Below are 21,063 nucleotides of genomic sequence, written 5' to 3'. Positions count from 1 at the left end.
AAAACTATTATTTTCTATTCTAATTTGATTATTTTATATGCTTTTATTCTTAATTGTTTAACATATATATGAGCAGGCATAGAGCACATTTTATTTATTTTAGATATCTTGATTATTTTATATTATATTATTTGGGATTTTTTAAGTCAAATAAAGATATATGGGCAAGCGTAAAGCACATTTTATTTCTCATAACTAGTAAGACTATAATATCTGTACTATGTCTATGTTTTATTTGGGATTTTTAAGTCAAATAAAGATATATGGGCAAGCATAAAGCACATTTTATTTCTCATAACTAGTAAAACTATAATATCTGTACTATGCCCATGTTTTATTTGGGATTTGTTAAGTCAAATAAAGATATATGGGCAAGCATAAAGCACATTTTATTTCTCATAACTAGTAAAACTATAATATCTGTACTATGCCCGTGTTTACATTTATTTAGAACCTAAATCTACTACATTTGTAAGAAGATGGTTGTGTAATTTTTGTGATAATTCTTCTTTTACATGTGATAAAATTAGCATGGGTATCAATCACGACAATGACCACCCATCCTGTGCAGACGGCCTTCACATTATGTCAGGAGAATGGATCAAGGGGCAGAATCTTGGAGATGTTTCATGGTCCAGATGTAGTCGAGAAGACCTTGAAAGATTTCTAAGGTAATTATTTTGAATTGTGAAATTATAGAGTTAGATCTCATGTGCTATGTCCAAAGGAGCCTCCCCATACATCTCATGTTATTGTAGAAGCAGACTAATAGGCAATTTAAACATCTGTGTCATAAAAACATTTATAATTAACTATGTCAACTAACTGTTGCCCTCTAATGCATATTGAATGTTACATTATAAATTGTTTAAGTCATCTACCTTACACATCCTTCAGATGTTATTACATTGTCTCATGCAGTCCAGAGCAGATGGCAATTTAATGAGTCACCAGAACAAACATTACTTAAATAAACATTGTATGTTAATTCCACTTGTTAGCTACATATTATACTAATGACTATTTCATGTACAGAAATAATCCATTGAAATGGTTTATTATTAAAAGCCAGAGTTTCATTCTAGGCTCCATTGACCTATGTAAAAGCAAAAGGCTGACTCACAGAAAGAGATTAAAACATTCCAATAGGATTTGTATGAAACAAAATGAGCATTATCATTCAATTTTGTTTGTAGTGGTATACAGTGTTATTCACAAAAGGGTTAAGAGTTTGAAGAAGGCAGGAGCAATGAACAATCTAGGACAACATAGCTGATTGGGAAAAATTCTTAAATTCAGCTCACTTTCCAGTTTAACTATGTTGTCCTAAATTGTTCACTTGTCCTGCCTTCTACAAACTCTTCACCCTTTTGTGAAAAACCCTGATAATTTAATCTCTAGGAATTATGAAGAATTAGTCCTTGAACTGACTATTTCTTTCCAGAAAACACAGCAAGTCTCAGGCTGTTGTAGCTATTCTGTCACATCTCTAGCAATCCCTAGATGGAAGCTGTGGAACTGTGTACAAAAATCCTCTACTTACTTTTACTTTCACATAGCCATCCTCAATCCCACTTTGCCCCATTAGCCAGGATCGGCCAATAAAAAAAAAATACTTTCAGCCATAGAAAGTGACATTTCAGCCAATCAGGAAAGGACGGTTGATGATATTCTATTCAAGAATTGCCTTGCCTTTAGAAGTCTAATTTCTAGTCTATGTTTTCAGCTACAATGTGGAATGGAATGGAGAACAAGAGGAATGGCATGGTTTGTGTTAAATAGCTTTCAGAGGTTGCCTCTTGGAGGCAGAGGAGCTCTTATTGGCTCTTGTGGAGACCAATCACATGCTTCCTGTGCTAGGTAGTAACTCATTTCACAGTAATTCAAATCAGCGTGACGTTTCAAGCCTGCTAGGGAACTTAAACTGCCTGTCCCTGCCAAGCACCATTCTCAGAGATGTCTCTGTTTACTCCTCTACATTACTCAGCATACTACAGCTGCTTGTTACCTAATTCAGAAAATTTACAGCTGTGAACAAGGCGACAGTGCTTCAGATTTCTTGCTTGCTTTGCTCTGCGTCTGTACACATTTCCAGTCCTGTGTAGATACCAGAGCAATAGAAGGAGAGTTTTCTGTTCTTATGCCTTCACCAATACATTTACTTGACATTAAAATCATTGAATCTCAAAAGCCAGCCCACCGACTGCTTGCAGAACCATATTGGGTATTGTAGATTGGTGGATAGCTGCCACTGATAATGGGCCATTAGGAAACCCTGTTATAACAGGGGTGAGAACCTTAAAGTGATACTAAACTCAGGAGTTACACTTTAAAAATGCATTCAAGTACCTTAACTATTAACAAAAATGTATCTTATTTGTGTATCGCTCAGCTGTAGATCCTCAAATCATCTCTGAATTGATGCTGACACTGTCCTTCCTTCTGGGGGGTGGCTACTTTTGTTCCCAATGCTCACTCCTTTAGTTGTCTGTTTAAAGCTCAGCTTCAAATATCTGCACAACCCAAAAAATTATTTCACATTCATGTTATATTCATAGTTTTTTATATTTTATTTATGTTGCCCACTGAAAAGCTTTAAAGCTGAAGTTCAGACAATATATACAATCATTTAACCCATCCTCTTAGCCCCTTTTAAAACATTAGAAGGGATTTCTCATTTAAACTGCTTCTTTATTTAGATAACCCTAGCTTTATTCAATGTGACATCTTCACAGGGCTTCTATTACAGGTCTAGGCAGCAGCAACCGGTGGGAGGAGTCAGCAGGACACTCTACATTGTTTCCTATGCCCTGCCAGACAATAACCCCCAAGAGCCCCTGCATGTGGGCTAGTATTGGAAGCCGCTGTACTGCTTGTGCTTGCCTAGTGGATGGTGGCAGGGGAGCTGAGAACTCCCCTGTCTTCAATACAGCAAAGCACAGGACAAATAAATTATGAAAGTTCACATTGATTCTCTCCATTTTGAAAGGGCAGAACAGAGCCAGGGGCAGCACTTCCCTAGGAGTTTAAAAGGCTTTATTGTATTTAAAGTGTTTGTCTAGTCAAAACTTTTTTTCTTAGTTTTGGGTAGAGTAGAAAAAGATGACAACCCCTAACAGTTTTATTATACTATCCCGGGATCTATTACAAAGGTTTACCCTTTCTTTCCTGCTGACAACATTTTACCAGACAAGACGTGGGGTATATCTGAAACAGCAACAAAGACAGAAATAAACATTATTTTCTTTATAAAAGTAGGGGTGAGCTTGAACAGCTGTCAAACGTTTAGTTCTGTTAGTATACCTGTTGTAGATTTTCCCTTACTTCCTATCTGATTAAACCTTTGTTAGCAGTATAGGAAGTGAGAATTAATCTCTCTAATGAAGCCTCAGATTCCAGTAGAAATCTGTAAACAGGAGTTCTAATTCTTCTCCTGTCAATCCAAAATTAGAAAATAAAAAGTTGGCTTGACTTACACTTTAAAGCTGTGTACCAGATCTACTGTGTGTCTGATCAAGAAGATGTTGTTATCTTATATGGGAAGTCTTTACTAAAGTTTAGATAACTGAGCGTCAGTGCCATCAAAAGATTCTGTGACATTGGAAATGAAATGAACAGAAGCTGAGGGGAACCGAAGACTGGGCACTAGGCATGGGGTGTGCAAGTATAGCCACATCAGAAAAGCGAAAGACAAAGGGAAAGATGTGAGAGGCCTCCTAGATTTAGACTCAGAGGTGAAAGGAGTTGTTTATCTGTGATCAGTAATCTGTGCGTCCCTAGCTTTTTTGCCATCTGGGGCTGCAGGGGAAAGAAATCAATGGTTGCCAGGAGCTCGGCTGGATGCCGGCAAGAGCACCCCAGGTTGCTAATAGCTTGGCAGAGAAATGTGTATTGCACTCACACATCTTCCCACCCGGTTCTTAGCAATGTGGGATGCTCTGGCTGGAAAGAAGGTGTCAGGCTCACTGCAGACATTATGTATGCCGCTTTGCCTGCTGCCCCCCACAAGATGCCATCTGAGGTAACCTGAGGCAAAAGCCTTAGCCCCTTCAGGTCTCTACATTGATGGTCTCCCACTGCCATCCATGTTTTACAACTGGTGCTAAGCATGAACTAGTCACAAACTGGTGATATTTATGAGCAGCAATATGCCAGTGAACACAAAAGGTGAAACATGTCCAAGCAATCACTAACAAGTGCTTAAATCCTCAATTCACTCAAATGCATTGCAACCATGAGCACACCATGTAAACCACTTTTTTATATCCATTTCAAGTTTACCATTGCAGACGTTCTGTGTCCATTACTAATTCCCCAGTTCTTTACCTTTTGTGCATTCATTTATGATGGAAATAGTTTAGCTTTATTAAAATGTTTTATTTTGAATGCTAGTTCTAATGTGTAAGAGTTAGCTGCTAATATTATGAGGGTTATTCACTAAGCTGCCGAAGATGTTCGGCTATTCACTCCGGCTGATTTCAGCCATACATTGCCTGAAATCAGCTGTACGTCGGCTCTGTACGGCTGCCTTTGATCAGCTGAACATGCTATGCATGGCGAAGCTCCGGCAGTTCTCTCGCTGCTGTTCACCACTATTCTCATTCGCATTTGGCTCGCATTTAGCAAAAAAGACACCATACTTTAGAAGAAATCCTTTAATTCAAAAAAAAAACATGTTTTTGACAAGTCTTTTATTTAAAAAAAAAAATGGATCCACTGACGTAATCCTAAGGTAAATTACAACGTCCAGCGTTGTCCACAACGACTCGATGAAATTAAAAAACAAGAAAAAAGAAATAGAAACAATTTTTTAAATGACACCTGTCCGATTGCGATGAACTCCCACTGCAGAATGGCATTGTGATAGATGCCGGCAAAATATAAACAATTGGGCGGAGCTAGCGGTGACAGCGCTAGCGGCTATTCTGCTCGGTACCTCTGGTGGTACCGAGCAGAATAGAAAAACAGTTACAAAAAGTGTTAAAAAAACAAAAAACGATTGGGCGGAGCTAGCAGTGACAGCTAACTCCGCCCAACTGTTTTCTATTGGCTGAGACCAGCTGTCATTACAATGAGAGCTTGTCGGAGCCGGCAGTGATATGAAAGCCGACTCTGCTAAGCTCTCATCCTAATGGCAGAACAGCGTCCGCTGGTTACCTTGTATGAGAGCTTAGCAGAGTCGGCTTTCATATCACTGCCGACTCTCCTAAGCTCTCATCGTAATGGTAACCAGGGACTACCATCTGTCATTACACACAGAACCCAGCGGAGCCGCAGTGTAATGTCAGAACGTTGTCCCTGGTTACTAGGTAAACAGGGACGCCGTTCTGTCATTACACACAGAACCCGGCGGAGCTGCTGTGATATCACTGAGGCTCCAACGGGTTCTCAGTGTAATGACAGAATAGCGTCCCTGGTTACCTGGTAACCAGGGACACTGATCTGAATCTGCAAGTGGACAGAGCCAGCCGTGAGATGACATCTGGCTCCGCCCAGCAGTCAGTATCAGGCTGTTGGCCAGCTTCGAATTTCCCCTGGGCTCAGTCGAGCCGAAGCATATGCCTTCGGCTCGGCTGAGCCCCTCGGCCAACTTCGGGAGCTGTACGGGCTATAGTGAATAGCCCGTACAGCAGCCGATCGGTTCTATTGAACTGAAGGGGTCCTGGGGCCGAAGCTAGCGGAAGGATCAGCCGAAGCTAAAGCTAGATCCTTTGGCAGCTTTGTGAATAACACCCTATGTTTTTGGCCATGCCCAGAAATACTAGGTACAGTATATTGCAGGCAGGCCAGCAGTGGAACAAAGTGGCTGTTTCATTTTATACCCCTCTGGGTTGTAAATTCAGCCTGTATATGGTTTCACTAATGCGTCTATGAACAAAAATACGATATGGCAATAATTTTATACATGTATTGTCCATTGTGTGTGCTGTTACTAGAGGACTGTCAAAATGTTTCATTTTTGTTTTGCCTAACTTCTTTGTTTGTACTGAGGATTACAAATTTCAGTAGAGTTTTACTGTTAGTTAATAGTACTTGGCAGCCTTGCCTGGGATTGTCCTTGAAAATGTGGGACAGTTGGCCAGTATAAGGGGAATCATGGGAGTGTGTCCAGGTTCAACCAGTTCATTCTAGGAATTATTGGTAACTCTCCACTGCCCATCTCTGTTCTAGGGCAAGGCACTTCAGATGTTTTGGATTTCTGTATAACCGACAGTGAGACAGTAAACAGTGCTTTATTCTCTAGTGCAAACCTGAATAAAATTGTAATAACATTTGTTCTTTGACTTTTTGTTCATAAAATGCATGTTTATGGCAGTTTAATCACAACCACCTCTGGCTTTGTTCTTGTTTTTGAAACTCTGCTTGTGTTGCCAGGTCAAAAGCCAGTAACTGTTTGCTGCAGACAAATCCCCAAAGCATCAGCTCTGTCATTATTCCTTCCAAGCTGCCAGGCATGACATATACAGCAGATGAACAATGTCAAATTCTCTTTGGACCCACGGCATCCTTTTGTCAAGAAATGCAGGTACAGTGCACCATAAAATTTCTATAAATGTTATTCTATAAAACATATGTTGCCTAATCACTGACTCTGGGGATAATAAATCCACTCTGAAAATTAGTTTGTGTTTTTATTGTGTTGTGTCATGTTGGTTAGGGCTTACTTTGTAAGGAAAAACAGAACATTTGCAGAGATTGTTTGTAATATGGGCATATTAATAAAAGTCAGGCACGACAAATTTAAAGGGGATTTCCAAGCAGGATTGAAATTCTGAATTAACTAGGGCTTCTCTGAGTATTAATATGTACAAAAACTGTGCAAAAACTGGTAAAAGAATAAAAGTAAAGAAATGGATGCTGTAAGTAAAACCTTGCTTTTACTCTAATTTTACAAAGTGAGGCGAGAGAGCAGACAGAATGAAATGGTAGAGTGGTGAGGGGAGAGAGGTATATACCGATCAACAATAACATTATGACCACCCGCCTAATATTAAGTAGGTTCACCTTTTGACACCAAAACAGCCCTGACCCGACAAGGCATGGCCATCACTAGACCTCTGAAGGTATGCTGTGGTATCTGGCACCAAGTTGCCAGTAGCAGATCCTTTAAGTCTTGTAAGCTACCAGGTGGGGCTTCCATGAATTGGACTAGTTTGTTCAGCACATTCCACAGATGCTCGACTAGAATGATATCTGGAGAATTTGGAGGCCAAGTAAACACCTTAAAATCCTTGTTGTGTTCCTCAAACCATTCTTGAACCATTTTTGCAGGGTAGCATTATCCTGCTGAAAGAAACCAATGCTATCAGGTAATGCTGTTTCCATGAAGGGGTGCACTTGGTCAGCAAAAATGTTTAGGTAGGTAGTATGTGTCAAAGTATTATCCACATGAATGTCATGTCCCATGATTTCCCAGCAGAACATTGCCCAAAGCATCACACTGCCTTAGCCTTGCCTTCTTCCCATAGTGCATCCTGGTGCCAATTCTTCCCCAGGTAAGCGATACAGACACCTGGCCATCCACTTAATGTAAAAGAAAAAGAGATTGATAAGCCCAGGCCACCTTCTACCATTGTTTCCTGGACCAGATCTGATTCTCACATGCCCATTGTTGGTGCTTTTGGTGGTGGACATGGGTCAGCATCGGCACTCTGACTGGTCTGCGACTACACAGCCCCATGTGCAACAAACTGTAATGCACTATGGGGTGAATTTATCAAAACTGGAGCAGTCAAAATTGGAGCAGATTTGCACTGCAACCAGTAAGCTTCTCTGTCTCATTTTCAAATCTTACCTGAGCAAACTGAAGATAGAAGCTGATTGGTTGCCATGGACAACTGCTCCAGATTCTGTCTGCTCAAGTTTTGATTAATTCCCCCCAATGTGTTCAGACACCTTTCTATCGGAACTAGCATTAACTTTTTCAGCAAGTGAGCCTTGGCCACCCATGACCCTGTCACCGGTTTCCTGGATTTCCTTCCTTGGACCGCTTTTGGTTGGTCCTGACCACTGCAGACTGGGAACATCCCATAAGAGGTGCAGTTTTGGAGTTGCTCTTACCCAGTCATCTAGTCATCACAATTTTGCCCTTGTCAAAGTTGTTCAAACCTTACACTTGTGTTCCAACACATTAACTTCAGGAACAAAATGTTAACTTGCTGCCTAATATATCCCACCCACATCCAGGTTGAAATAATCAATGTTCACTTCACTTCTCATTGGTCATAATGTTATGGCTGATCGGTGTATAAGGCTCAATTCACAAAGCTTTACACAAGGATAAGGAGCTTTATTTTAGCCATGTGACTGTAATTGGGAATCTCATTGGTCTCAGCTGAAAATAACTGTCACTTTTTGAAAACAAGGATCCTTATCCTGATGTTTTGTGAATTGAGTCCATAATGTTGTTAATTGTTCTGATGGACAGCTATGGTGCATGTACTCAAAAGATGCAACATAATTTAAAGCTGAGAATGACTATTTAGTAAAGTTAAAAAAAGCTCTGAACCCACCAAGCAGCTAATCAGATTTAAGTCTGTTGTTAAGTCAATTCAGAAAATATTTTGATAATTATTTTTAGCTGGAAGAGAGCACAGGTAAGGAGAATACAAGGGGCTCGGGGGGCGTGTGGCTTTTCCAAAGACACTGTCGCCTTACCCTGCATTGGCAAGGTGACAGTTTCTCTATAATATTATATAGTGATGAATAGAGCAACCCTAAATCTAACCTAAACCTTTGGTTATGGGTGCCAGCGCTGACAATGCTAGCACTGACATGTCTTTGGTAATAAACAAAGGGTTATAGTTAGTGTTAATATAAAGCTTGGCTTAGTTTATCAACAAAGGCATTGAATTCCATGTCAGTACTGTCATGGTGATCACGTTTTTTTAGAAAATAGCCATGTGATTTTGTTTTACAAGCAAATTTTGGGGAAAATCAGTCATTTTATCGCAAAATCTCTCAACTTATAACTATTGTATGGTATCCCTGGATCTGCTAAAAAAGCTATAGAGTTTTTTTTTAAAGGGGCAGTTTTCTGTTACTATTAAAAGAATGCTGGTTTACATTGGATGGTTATTGTTGCAAATATTTTTTGTGTGACTATAACCTATTTAGTACACGTACCAGCGTTGTAGTGGGATTTTGGAAATTATCATTCATTACCAGAACAGTTTTAGGTCAGTGTTTAAATGGAATTCTGATGTAACAGATGTAACAGGTACCAATAATTGTTATTAATGACCTCCTGAGCATTACTTGAAGATTATCTGAGTATATGCAAAGTATGCTCAGCTGTCAACTCTCCATGAACTCCAAGTCAGTATCCCTGGTCCGCTGAGTATTTTAATTACCTTGTAATATTGGTATGAAAATGGAAATGCGATTAAGAGGCAAGGCCATAGCTATGGCAGGTCATGCAGTTGTTACATCACTTTACTGTACAACAGAACACATGTTCCTAATTGCAGACAAGTTCCAGAGTGCTTTTGAGAGCTGAGGCCTCCCTTGAAAATAGTACTGTAGGGTCCAGTAATTTCTAATTACATTTCTTTAAACTATGCTAAATAGAGAAATCTATGACTGCATTGCAGCTTGTAGATTGCACTGAATTATACAGCAGATATGTGTCAAATTAAGGGCCAGCACTGAGGGCAGGCATGACACAGAGCTGCCTTGGCACACAACAAAAGCTACACATTCAACTTCTCCCCTGCTACAGATCTGCAGAAAGAAACTGCTGAATAGACAAGTAGTTTTAGGTTTTTTTTTTTAAACCTTGTTGTTTCACAACAGTTTATAGCAGTTATAGTAAACTAAGGTATACTTGAATCTGGCTTGAGGTTAGGATCACACCAGCAGTCACGATCAACCACACGCTGCTGGTGTGCGTGTCCTTACCGAGCTGCACTCCACTGTTTCTTTCTTTTTTTTTTACAGCTTTATTGAAATGTCACTAGTGACATTTCATTCAGTGGTATGGGCTCACCGCAGTACGATGCCATTGTACCATGTCACTGTGATGCACATAAAAATACTGCATGCCATCCTTTTTTTTAAGCACACACCCCTGCAACAAGGTGGTGTGAACCAAGCCCATCTATGACAAAGCAATTTGCCTTGTCTTGTGTTCGGTCTGTGCTGGAATAAATAGCCAGCGCAGCCCGAACGCAGACAGTGTGAACTGTCCCTGAATGCCTGAACCACAAACCCAATATTCATTATAATGATCTGTCATTAATATTTTAAGAGAGCCTGGTGGCTATCTATACACACACACACCAGTGACGTGCGGTATTTCTTGTTCTGGGTGAGGAATTCCCCAGCCCTGCCCACAGCACATCATGCCCCGCCCCCTTCCCCCAGCTGAAGCCCCACCCCTCTGGCTGAAGTCCCGCCCGTCTGACGAAGCCCAACCCGTTCCTAAGATAGTGTAAAGGAGTGTCAGAGCACATTGAAAACCAGACAAGCAAAAGGTGCTAGTTAAAATATTTATTAAGAACAGTAAGCACAGGAGCAAGCAGAGTCTTAAATCGGAACAAGTCAGATTTAGGAGCCAGAGTGGGTAGTCGTACAAGCCAGGTCAGGAACACAGAGATCAGCGTCGTTGAACAAGCCAGGAGCAGGAGCCAGGGAATTAGCATTGTCAGGAACAAGCCAGGAGCAGTCAGTCAGGATTGGGTCATACACGGAATCAGGATACTCAGAGCAGCAGGAGAGCACTAGCAGGAAGACCACGCAAGGGCAAGGTCAGACTGGACTGAGTGATATATAGATATATGGTGAGTGGGGTGACATCATCACTCAGAGACAAGAAACTTCCATCGGACTCACTCAGATGATGCTCTCCTATCTGGCCATAAGAAGGAGCCCGGGAGTAGTGAGCAACGTTCCAGAGTCTGCTCGAGCAAGGAAGGAAACAGGTGAGTAAAATGGCAGCCAAGCCAGAATTCTGCAAACCAGTAAAGTCAGGGTGGAACCCTGACAAGGAGGAAGGGAGGAGACAGGGAGGAGCCCCCCTGTCCCTCACTTGCTCCTCGCTGCTGAGGTGCTCCGTCCATGACAGGTTACACAGCGGGGAGGATTTCCCTGCTGTGTAACCTGTTAGATGCCGATCATAATGGAGAAAAAACTGTCAGCTTCAGACATGAAGCTGACAGCTTTTTCCTCCATAATTTTAGGTGAGGCTCTGCCTCACCTGCCTCCCCTGACCACATGCCCCTGACACACACACACATGATTTGATTTGCTACAGATTCATAATTGATTGTTGGAATGCTCAATTATATTGGAAATTAATCGCTAAAAGTATCAAGCAATTTCTAAACAGATGGAATAAATGGATACCTGTAGTTTAAGCTACACAGTTAGCATTCATACTAGTTTATGTGATAACTACACGTAATTATAGGGGTTCATTTACAAAATGCATAGCCATCACATGGCAATAGTGCCCCTAGATGGCACTGACGAGTACAGGAAATTCCAATATTCGTCAGTGCCATCTAAAGGCACTAGTGCCCCTCGATGAACATCATCCCGGCTATACGCTGGGCAGAACTTCTATAAATTAACCCCATAGTGTTCAGTATATGCCTTATTTATTTCACATGCACATGATGCACAAACAGTATAGCATACAATTGCATTTCAGAGTCTTCCACATTAGCATAGTCGGGTAGAAAGAGGGGATCACCAGAAACCATACACGCAATGCATAATAATTCTGTTAAACAGAACATATCTATTCACCTACTCTTGCCAAATTATCCCCCATCAACAAAAACAAAACCAAAACAGTCTGAGAGGAATATCAGGCATAGGCATCCAGCTGTGTCTTTTATAAATGAACCCCATAGTGTTCAGTATATGCCTTATTTATTTCACATACACAAATTTATATTTTTCTCCACAGTTATACTGAGGGCAGACCTAGATGCCCATCAAAAAAATGACAAGGGCTGAGATAAATTATAACACTAATATGGGTGCTATGTAGATAACAATTTCAAAATATGTTTAGTCAGGTAGTTATGAAATATTGTATTTACCACTTTGCAGACAGGTGGAGGAGCTCCATCCTAGTTCTCTACATTTTCCCCAGGCCAACTTTACTACTATGCTGTTAACAGTCTGTGTCGTGAATAAATCTGAAAATTGGAACGATATATACAAGTAATTCATGGCTCTTTGGTGTGGCTCTTTTATCTGTAGACAGAAGAAAGTAAATAATGTACAAAGGTGCAAGTATATGCATTGTGTAACACATGTAATATCTGGCCCAGCAGTGCCCCTTTACAATAAAATATTGGTGGGATGCTCATGAAGAAAGCCCAGGAACAGAGCAAATAGGTTGACTTATAGTCATAAAGGGGAAACCTTGAACTTTGTACAAGTATTGCATACAAAAGGAAGCTCGGGGTGTCTGGGGTGTATCATACAAACAGGGTCAGGACATATTACAAATATTGTTTCCTTATTTGACTCACCACCTAGTCCATACAAAATAGTTTCTGGACTGATGACAGTTATTTGGCATACTTTACCTTTCAGAACTTTTTATAAGCAGAGAGGGGAAAAAAAGAAAGCAATCACACTTTTCGTGAGCTAAGCAGACAGCTGGGATAGATAAAGTAAGAAAAAGAAACAAATATGGAGGTACTTGTAAGTTAGCATCGGGTGTAATGTTGTAAATACACTTCTGAAGTTGTCTATTCTCTGAAAGAAAACTTTATGGTTCCAGGTTGAAAACATCTCTAAAATTCTGTCAAGAGTCTCTGTTATATTTGAACTGTCCAAATGTCTGAGATTATTCTGTGATACATGCAAGTTTATTTCATACAGATGTGTTGACTGCTGCATAGAAAAAGTAACATCTGGTTTCAAATCATTTCTTAACACAAGGCTATTTTTTAAAGTGCTAACTTGGAACATGTTAAAAAAGAACAGCACCTGGTAATGCAGCACAATAGTTAGATTTGTATAAACTACATCCCACATGAACAAAAAATGTACTTCTAGGTTCTGTGCACAATTAAACCCTAATTACATATTTTAAATTGTAGGGTAGACAATAATATATAATGAAATCACTCAGCTAAAAATGTAATTTATGCATGAAACAACTCATTATGATTTAAATGTACTCTTTTTTCATGTAGTACAGGTTGAACTTTTCAATTTCAGCACCCTCGGGACATGGACTTTGCTGAACTAGATAATTTTCTGGATCAGTAGATGTGCTGGGATGCAGAATTCCAGACATTGGGACCACAGCCAAATTAGGAAATTTTCTGAATCAAGAGTGGTTTCATATCAATTACAAAGTTTATGCAGCAATTTAATTCTTGGGTACAGTTAAATGAATTCCATCTAGTTCCAATTTATATTGGCATATTAACATTTTGTTTATACGAATGAAACATTAAAATAATGTATACAAATATATTAAGGTAACATTTTTCCATTTATTTGGGACATTTTATGAAAAATTGATTCTGTAATCGAATTAGCATTTAGGATTATAGAATGCTTAACCACAATTTATACTAGTGCTAGTTTTAAAAAGTTGCAAATAAAATGGTCTTGTTTACTCACTCAGACTCCAGAACTTTACAAACAAAACCACCAATTCTAGTTTTTTTCACTTAATAAATGAGCCCAGTTGTATCTTGTTTTACATTTCCAGTATTGTGCCAAATTTGAAAAATAAACCTTAAAGTGCAACTAAACTTGGAGTTAAACCACTCCAAGCTTGCTCTCGTGATGGACTACAATTTTAATATAAATTAGTCAACTAAATAGAGATTGTAGTCCATCACGGGTGTCAGCTTGGAGCGGTGGCTGCTTTACAACACACACAGGGACCATAGAGAACTACAGTAGCCACCCTCCAGAAGGAAGGAAGGTGTCAGTATGAATTCAGATGATTTGAGTATCTAAAGCCTAGTGATACACAAATAAGCTAAGTTTTTTGTTAATAGTTAGGGTACTTGAATGCATTTTTAAGATTTAACTCCTGAGTTTAGTGTCACTTTAAAATGTATAAAGTGACTATTAAGCTCCTAGTTCACCTCATCAGGGAAACTCCAAATAACACAGGAGTGGCAGTTGCAGGTTACCATTATAAATTAAACCTATTTGCCAATGATTACTAACCCTTTGATCTCCCTACTTAATTTAAATGACCTCTTCACACGGTTCAGCAATATCTTTTGTCTACCCTAAACATATCCTAAACACACCCTTATCAACTTCTCTGGTAAACAATCTACAACTAACCTTCAAATAGCTATGGCAATCTAACCAGCTCTGTTACATAGGAGTATATCTCACCAATTCATGTTCCATACTTCATGAACCATGCTATCCAGAGAGTATCCACCGCCTAACCTTAAAAATCTCCCATGGACTTGGAGCAGCTATTCTCTCTCCTGGTTGAGTAAAATAGCTGCAATCCAGATCTATTATCTTTCAAAACTGCTATATTTATTTTGTTCCCTTCTCACATCATGAGGATGCTCCAGAGTTAAGTTTTACGATTTATTTGAAAACAACTAAAACCCAGACCCCACTTTTAAACCAGGGCAAATGGTGGCTTGGATATCCCCAATCTCCTAAGATACTACCAGGCAGCCCATTTGGCTCAACTTACTAAGTACCACACAAGCATGGAAACTCTACTCTGAGTCCCTTTGCAGGAGTTTATTGAGATTTGTGTGGGATGTTACAAAATACTCCCAAAGTTTTTGTCCCCATACTTATCATCTGTGTCTTGTTCAAGAGATTTTCCTTTGCTTCCTGTTGCATAGACTCAACATGAACTGAAGGAATAGCTTCCTATTTGACAGTTGTCACAAGAACATTTAAAGGCTTCCCCTTTATTCCTTTTCTGGTGGCAACTCAAAAATGTGTATTTTCCCTTACTTTCATTCATGGTGACATTGGTGATCAGGACGGTTAGAGAGTAATTCTCCCTGAGAACCCTGCATCTTTTATATGTTTCCCATAGCTACAGTGTAAAAATACAGAAGCCAGCAGGAACCAAACTGCAACAGTTGCAGATCTGATTTTTAAACAGTAAAATCAATCCAAAGGAAAGAAAGTGAAGTGCCAGAAATGGATTAAAGGTTGCTCATGCACAAGATAACCAAACTAAAGAGCTAAGCTGCCCATAGAAATGATAATTTGCGGCTGAATTGTCAATGATCCCATGTCTAAGATGTCAGACATATGACAGATAGCAAGCCTGATCTGCTCTGACCATTATAGCTACCCCAGAGAATAGCAGCAGAATCTGACCAAACAACTCTCCTCCCACTTTACTTCTCCAAAGACCTGAACACTCATTGTTTATTTTTGCATTATGCAAATGTCTCTGCACATCCAACTGTCATCTGAGATCTACAAGCACCCCAAATTGCATATTTGCACTACTGGCAGCACACTGCAGGGCACTGCATTGCATGTTAGTGGTTTAGTGCATTGCCCTGTGTTGCCTTTGTTACTACCAGACATTGTGGTAGCGTGCACACTACTGCAAAGCAATAGTGTTAATGGGACTTCAGTTTTGAAATGTAAACTGAACTGAATGCTACAATTGTTATCAAACGCTAGCTGTCTGACAACCTTTGTCTTTCATATTTAGAGTCAACAACATAACAAGCATGAAGCCAGTGAAGTTAGACTGATTTGCATAATTGATCTGGAGCCAAATTCTGGAGCCTATAAAAAAGGCCTAAAAAGCCTATTTTATAGCAAATAGTGTTAAAAAGATTTCCGATAAACAGAAATATGTGCTTTTTAGTTATTCTTATAATTAATAGTATGATTTGTATGATTTGGTCTACAAAAGTCCTTCTTTGAATATTGCTTGATGGAGATATCTTTGAAAGCCTCTCCAACATAGATACGAGGAAGATTTGTAAGCATACAATATATCATGTGATGTATTCTAGCAAAAACAGTGATATCATTTTTCAAACTCATAACAATCTCCATATGGATTTCAACATCATTTTCTCAGGATAAAGTGCTGATCTGTTTGTATCTGTGTCCTGGCTGTTAATAGTGGCTTGGATTTTTGGATGCTGTTTTCCTTGTTTATTGATTTTATGTACGCAAAATATGATTGACTTACTCCAGCTGCAAATATTGTACATGTCTTCTTGGCAGAGAACTGTTATAAACATTTTGAGTAACTTCTATAATATAGAAAAAAAATAAAGGTCATTCAAAAGTCACTAAGACCGAGATATAATAATGCCAGATATTACATGGTGGCATTGGTAGATGTTATGCCATTGTTCTGTCAAAAAAAAGGCAGTGATCATTATCTTTTAGCAGTATTCAAATGCAAAAATGAATAATACTTGGTAGGGACATTAGACTGTAAGCTCCTTAACGACAAAAAGCACTAGATAACATGTCAGAGCTGCATTCATCAAGTTAATAATAAATACATACTTACTCCACTTATATTTCATTTTGCCTACTCGATGATTAATTAAACAATTTTCCCATTTGATGTTCAGTTTGTGTTCAGCAGGTGGTGCTGCAGAGCCAATAATTTTTCTAGGCTTTAACCCTTTGAATTGTGGGGGCACATAATGAGCCAGGACACTTCTCAGTAAAAAAAAAAAAAACAAATGCCATTAGCCATATATCCACATTGCATTTATTTTAATCTAATACACTTTAAATATATTCTTAACCTGGATATTTTGTGATCAATCAATATAAAAAAAGTCCACTTTAGAAATTGCGTTTTTAATCTGTTAAAATGATTGCAGCCATAATAACCATGTAGCACTCAAAGAATAATGCTTCCTAAACATCCACATCAGCAAGAGAAATGTTTAACAATCTGTTAGACTTCCAGTGACTTCCGTGCAATTAGTGTAGAGGCAGTGGCATGAAGTTATAAAAGAGAGGTGGGGCAGGTGGGGCAGGTGGGGCTGCAGAGCCAATCATTTTTCCAGGCTCCCTTTGAATTTTGGGGGTAACATAATGAGCCAAGTCACTTCTAAAGGTGACCAAACACCTTACGATTATCGGACGACACTTTTCGTCCGATGATCGAACCGCCGTATGATTGTCGTACGGTGGCCCCATTATGCCCAGATTATTGCAAGGTTCAATTAGCCGTAATTAAAGAAAAGCACCTGGACGAATTGCGGTAATTAACCGCACGTATTTTCGTTTGCGCATGAGCAGTGTAAATCGTACGATTTTTGACGTACGGAAACGCCACTAACCTTGCAATAATCGTACGATCGCCCAAAGTTTTCGAACATGCTTGAAAGTCAAAAGTCGTACGATTGTACAGTATTTGCGGTTGCACACTGCCCACATACCTTGCGATTATCGGATGAAAAGTTGATCACACACGATTATCGTACGATAATCGTAATGCGTGTGGCCACCTTAAGTTTTAGATAAGTAAAAAAAAAAAAACAACATACATTAGCCATAAACCCACATTGCATTTATTTAACACTTTTTTAACAATGTTATACTTCCAGTGAGATAGATAGATATATAGATAGATAGATAGATAGATAGATAGATAGATAGATAGATAGATAGATAGATAGATAGATAGATAGATAGACAGATAGATAGACAGACGGACGGACACATAGATTGATTGATCTTTTGTTTTGAAGCACTATCAGTGATAATATTGCATGGAGCACAGTAACAATCAATAGATTATAATTAACCATGAAAAGGATACCCTCTGTAATATACTCATTCCATTATTATAAAGATCTGTCATGTGTTATCTTTATGAAAGATATACCATAAATATGTACCTGCCATTTTTAACATATTTTTTAGCATGTCATTTGTACAGGACTCTGGTGTAAGCTGGAGGGGGAAAGAGAGTGTAGAACAAGAATGGATCCTCCGATGGATGGAACAGAATGCAGCACAGAAAAGGTATATATCTGTTTGTGTTCTGGAATTGATCAATTTATGAATACTCACACAGAATAATAATACAACAAAGCATTTGTTTGGGTTGTCCTGACTAACGTTTAGCCAATATGTTTACGTTGGTTTGTCTGCCATGTCTGTTCCTGGTACAAGCATTGTGCCATTTCCATATGATGTAACTCAGATCATCCCTGGTTAATGGTTCATAGACAATCTGGCCTGCCCAAATGATTGTTCAAAGAGTGCAGCTAATGTGCAACATTTAGTAACCATGAGCTCCACTTTACTTAAAGGAAACTCTGCTCACCTCTGCTCTAACAATGTAATATTTGCACTCTCTCTGACTCTGACGCTGTCTTCCTTGCCAGCTTCTTCCGGGTTTTGTGATCTAGACTACGGCCTTGATTGGCCTGGGTGGGATGACGTAACACGTTTTTCTTGCAAAGCGAACAGCCTATTTGCCTGGTGGTAAATCAAGGCCATATGTCCCTTCTACAATAAAAAAAAAACCTTTGTGGTTATGCTCCAAAACAATTCCTTACTTTTAAAAGCACTTCATATCCCTGCCTCTTCTTAGTAGCAGCTTCTGCTGTATATTGTGCTTCCACAGCATCTCAATCCAGTCATCGCCCACAATGCCTTGCACCACATGCTACATGCAGTTGGGCTCCAGGCTGTAAGGAAGGTTGGCAAAGTAGAATGAGTGGGGATGTGGGCAGGACATTAGGGAGGAGGAGGTGGAGTGAGTAGTGAAATAAACAGTGTACTAGTTTCTGAGCACAGTGCTTCTGCATGTATGACTGCAGCGGGAGATATTAAGTCGACAGAAGGAAATGTGGCCTGAAACATACCGGAAATGTAAATGTGGTTCTCCGCATCTATTCAAAGGTGTTTATAGTGACTAAATGGACTTTAGAAATTTAAAGATGCAAGGTGAGAGAATTTAAAATATCATGTTGAAGCAAATATTACATTTTTGTTTTATGTCTTTAGTGATGCTTTAAATCAGCACCTTGCTGAGACTGTGGCATGGCACTTTATCAGAGTGCACACACAACCTAAGCCATGCTGCTGTAAGCTCTGCAGCCTGCACAAACCTGCTGTTCCTTAGGAAGTCTTGGGGCTAACTGCTACTTTTTAGTGACAAGGTCACTTTGGTTGTTAACCCGTCCTGCTCTGCAGGGTTGTGAGCACCTTTTGTGTGAATCCCCTTTGTATTGTAGAGTTGAGATATATATCTCTATATATATAGAGATATATATATAGAGATATATATAGAGATATATATAGAGATATATATAGAGATATATTGGGGGGGTTATACAGTGGCGGAACTACAGCCGGTGCCTCGGCCTGGGGGCCCAGCACAGTCCCTGTGCATAGCTGGTGGGACTTGCCGGCCGCCGGATAGCACCGGATCGGTATCCAGTGGCCAGCGGGCCCCCAGTCTCTGCGCCGGAAATGTCGGATCATCCGTTCATCCGACAAGCTAGATCCGTGAGCAACCAGGCCATGGACAACCTGGTCCTGGGTGGTAAACGAATTGGTAGGTCCTGTACCTTCTTGTCCCTTGCAGTCAGAATGTTGAGTTGAAATGGTCTGAAGTGGAATTGGGCAAATGAGACAACCTCAAAGGAGACTACTATCAAGTCCAGGACTTTTATGCAAAAGCAGAGAGTTGGACAGGGTCTGAATCTGGGAGCAAAGGGTTAGGAGTTTCTCTTGTGGAAGTAAAAATCTGGATTAAGCCATATATAGAATTAGATCCAGATACTCCAAGCAATGTGTTGGTCCCACCCTGGCCTCAGAAGGTTCAGAATCCAACGGAGCCTACTGTCTGCAATTAGCTGTCTAAACAGCTGAAATAGTCTGATGGACTCTGTGCAACTCTTCCCTTAGCAGGAAGTCATATCGATATCCCACAATGACAATGTTATGTGGGTGAAGCAAGCTACAAACTGGAGCTAGGACTTTGGTGCATACTCAAGGTATGGAAGACAGACCAAATGGAAGGTCTACAGATTGATAATGTTGTGTGCCCACAGCTGTTATTGGTAATATACTGGAAAGGTGGGGGCATGCAAGTGCACATCTTTGATGTCCAAGTCCATATGATGCTAAAGCAGTGATTAAAATTCTAGCTTCCACCTCCTGGACACCATGCCTTTTACTCATGCATCAGAGATAGTTTTGGTCTAGGTGCCTAGTAACTTTGTACTTTCCACTTTGGAAATTTGGGACAACCCTTAAATGCAAAGAAGACTTGTCTGTGGTCTTAGAGGATTTGGAAGTTTAGGATTTATGATGGAACTGGATCCCAGATTTGGGCCTGGACTTAAAGGTACTCTTTTTGCCATCAGAGGCAAATGGAAATTTGCCATTTTGAGGCTGAAGCTTATTTTGTTGTGGAAAAAAGGGATACTTTTTCTACTAATTACATTTTTATTTAGATTGTCCATGTAAGCACCAAAAATACATTCTCCATCAAAGGGCATGTGGAGCAAGCATTTCTTATATTGTTGCTCCACAGACCAACATTTTTGCCAAAGAGTTCTCCACGTGTTAATAGACAGAAGCCACATTCTGGGTATGAAAGGTATAATATCCACTAATCGATGGACTTTGCATTGCATTGCAAAAGTGCAATTGTCAGGGATACCGGCACAGGTGACCCCACACCTCCGCAGGTACCCACACAGGCAGACCAAACACGTGTGACCACACGGACAAGGCAAGTATGTTACACGGACCAGGCAAGGATGTTAGATTTGTATAGTTTGTTTAATATACAACTTAGACTAAAAGCAACGACCAACAACAAGGCTCAGGACAGCAAACAAAAGACACATGAAACAGGACTTCAAACAGGGTTCAGGACTCACAGGTAACAAGGTTCAGAACACGATTCAGGACTCACAGGTAAACAAGGTTCAAAACAGGATTCTGGGTTCAGGACAAACAGGAAACAACACTGAGCCATCGTCCTGACTGCAGGGAGGGTTTAAATACCCTCCCAGGAAGCACCAGGTGATGGCTAACTGCTGGGAGACACCCGCAGGTGAGCACTGGAACTGCAGGGCTAGCTCCAGCGCCACCTGGAGGCGCTCTGGATCCTAACAGAAC

At 39.9% G+C, this 21,063-nt stretch overlaps 1 protein-coding gene across 1 annotated transcript in view; it reads left to right on the top strand.

The window, feature by feature from the left end:
* Positions 1-21,063, top strand: part of LOC108798122 (A disintegrin and metalloproteinase with thrombospondin motifs 19-like) — a gene marked incomplete at its 3' end in the record, with an annotated part of 178,172 nt that overhangs the window by 99,884 nt on the left and 57,225 nt on the right. Inside the window, exons 9-11 of the mRNA XM_018569844.1 lie at positions 531-671; positions 6,376-6,526; positions 17,842-17,943. Of these exons, the coding sequence (XP_018425346.1) occupies positions 531-671; positions 6,376-6,526; positions 17,842-17,943 (394 nt within the window). The remainder of the gene's footprint in view (positions 1-530; positions 672-6,375; positions 6,527-17,841; positions 17,944-21,063) is intronic.

Source organism: Nanorana parkeri, unplaced genomic scaffold (assembly GCF_000935625.1).
Source record: "Nanorana parkeri isolate BGI_ZX_2015 unplaced genomic scaffold, ASM93562v1 scaffold1410, whole genome shotgun sequence".
Taxonomy (NCBI): domain Eukaryota; kingdom Metazoa; phylum Chordata; class Amphibia; order Anura; family Dicroglossidae; genus Nanorana; species Nanorana parkeri.
This window is presented reverse-complemented; position numbering and strand designations above follow the sequence as displayed.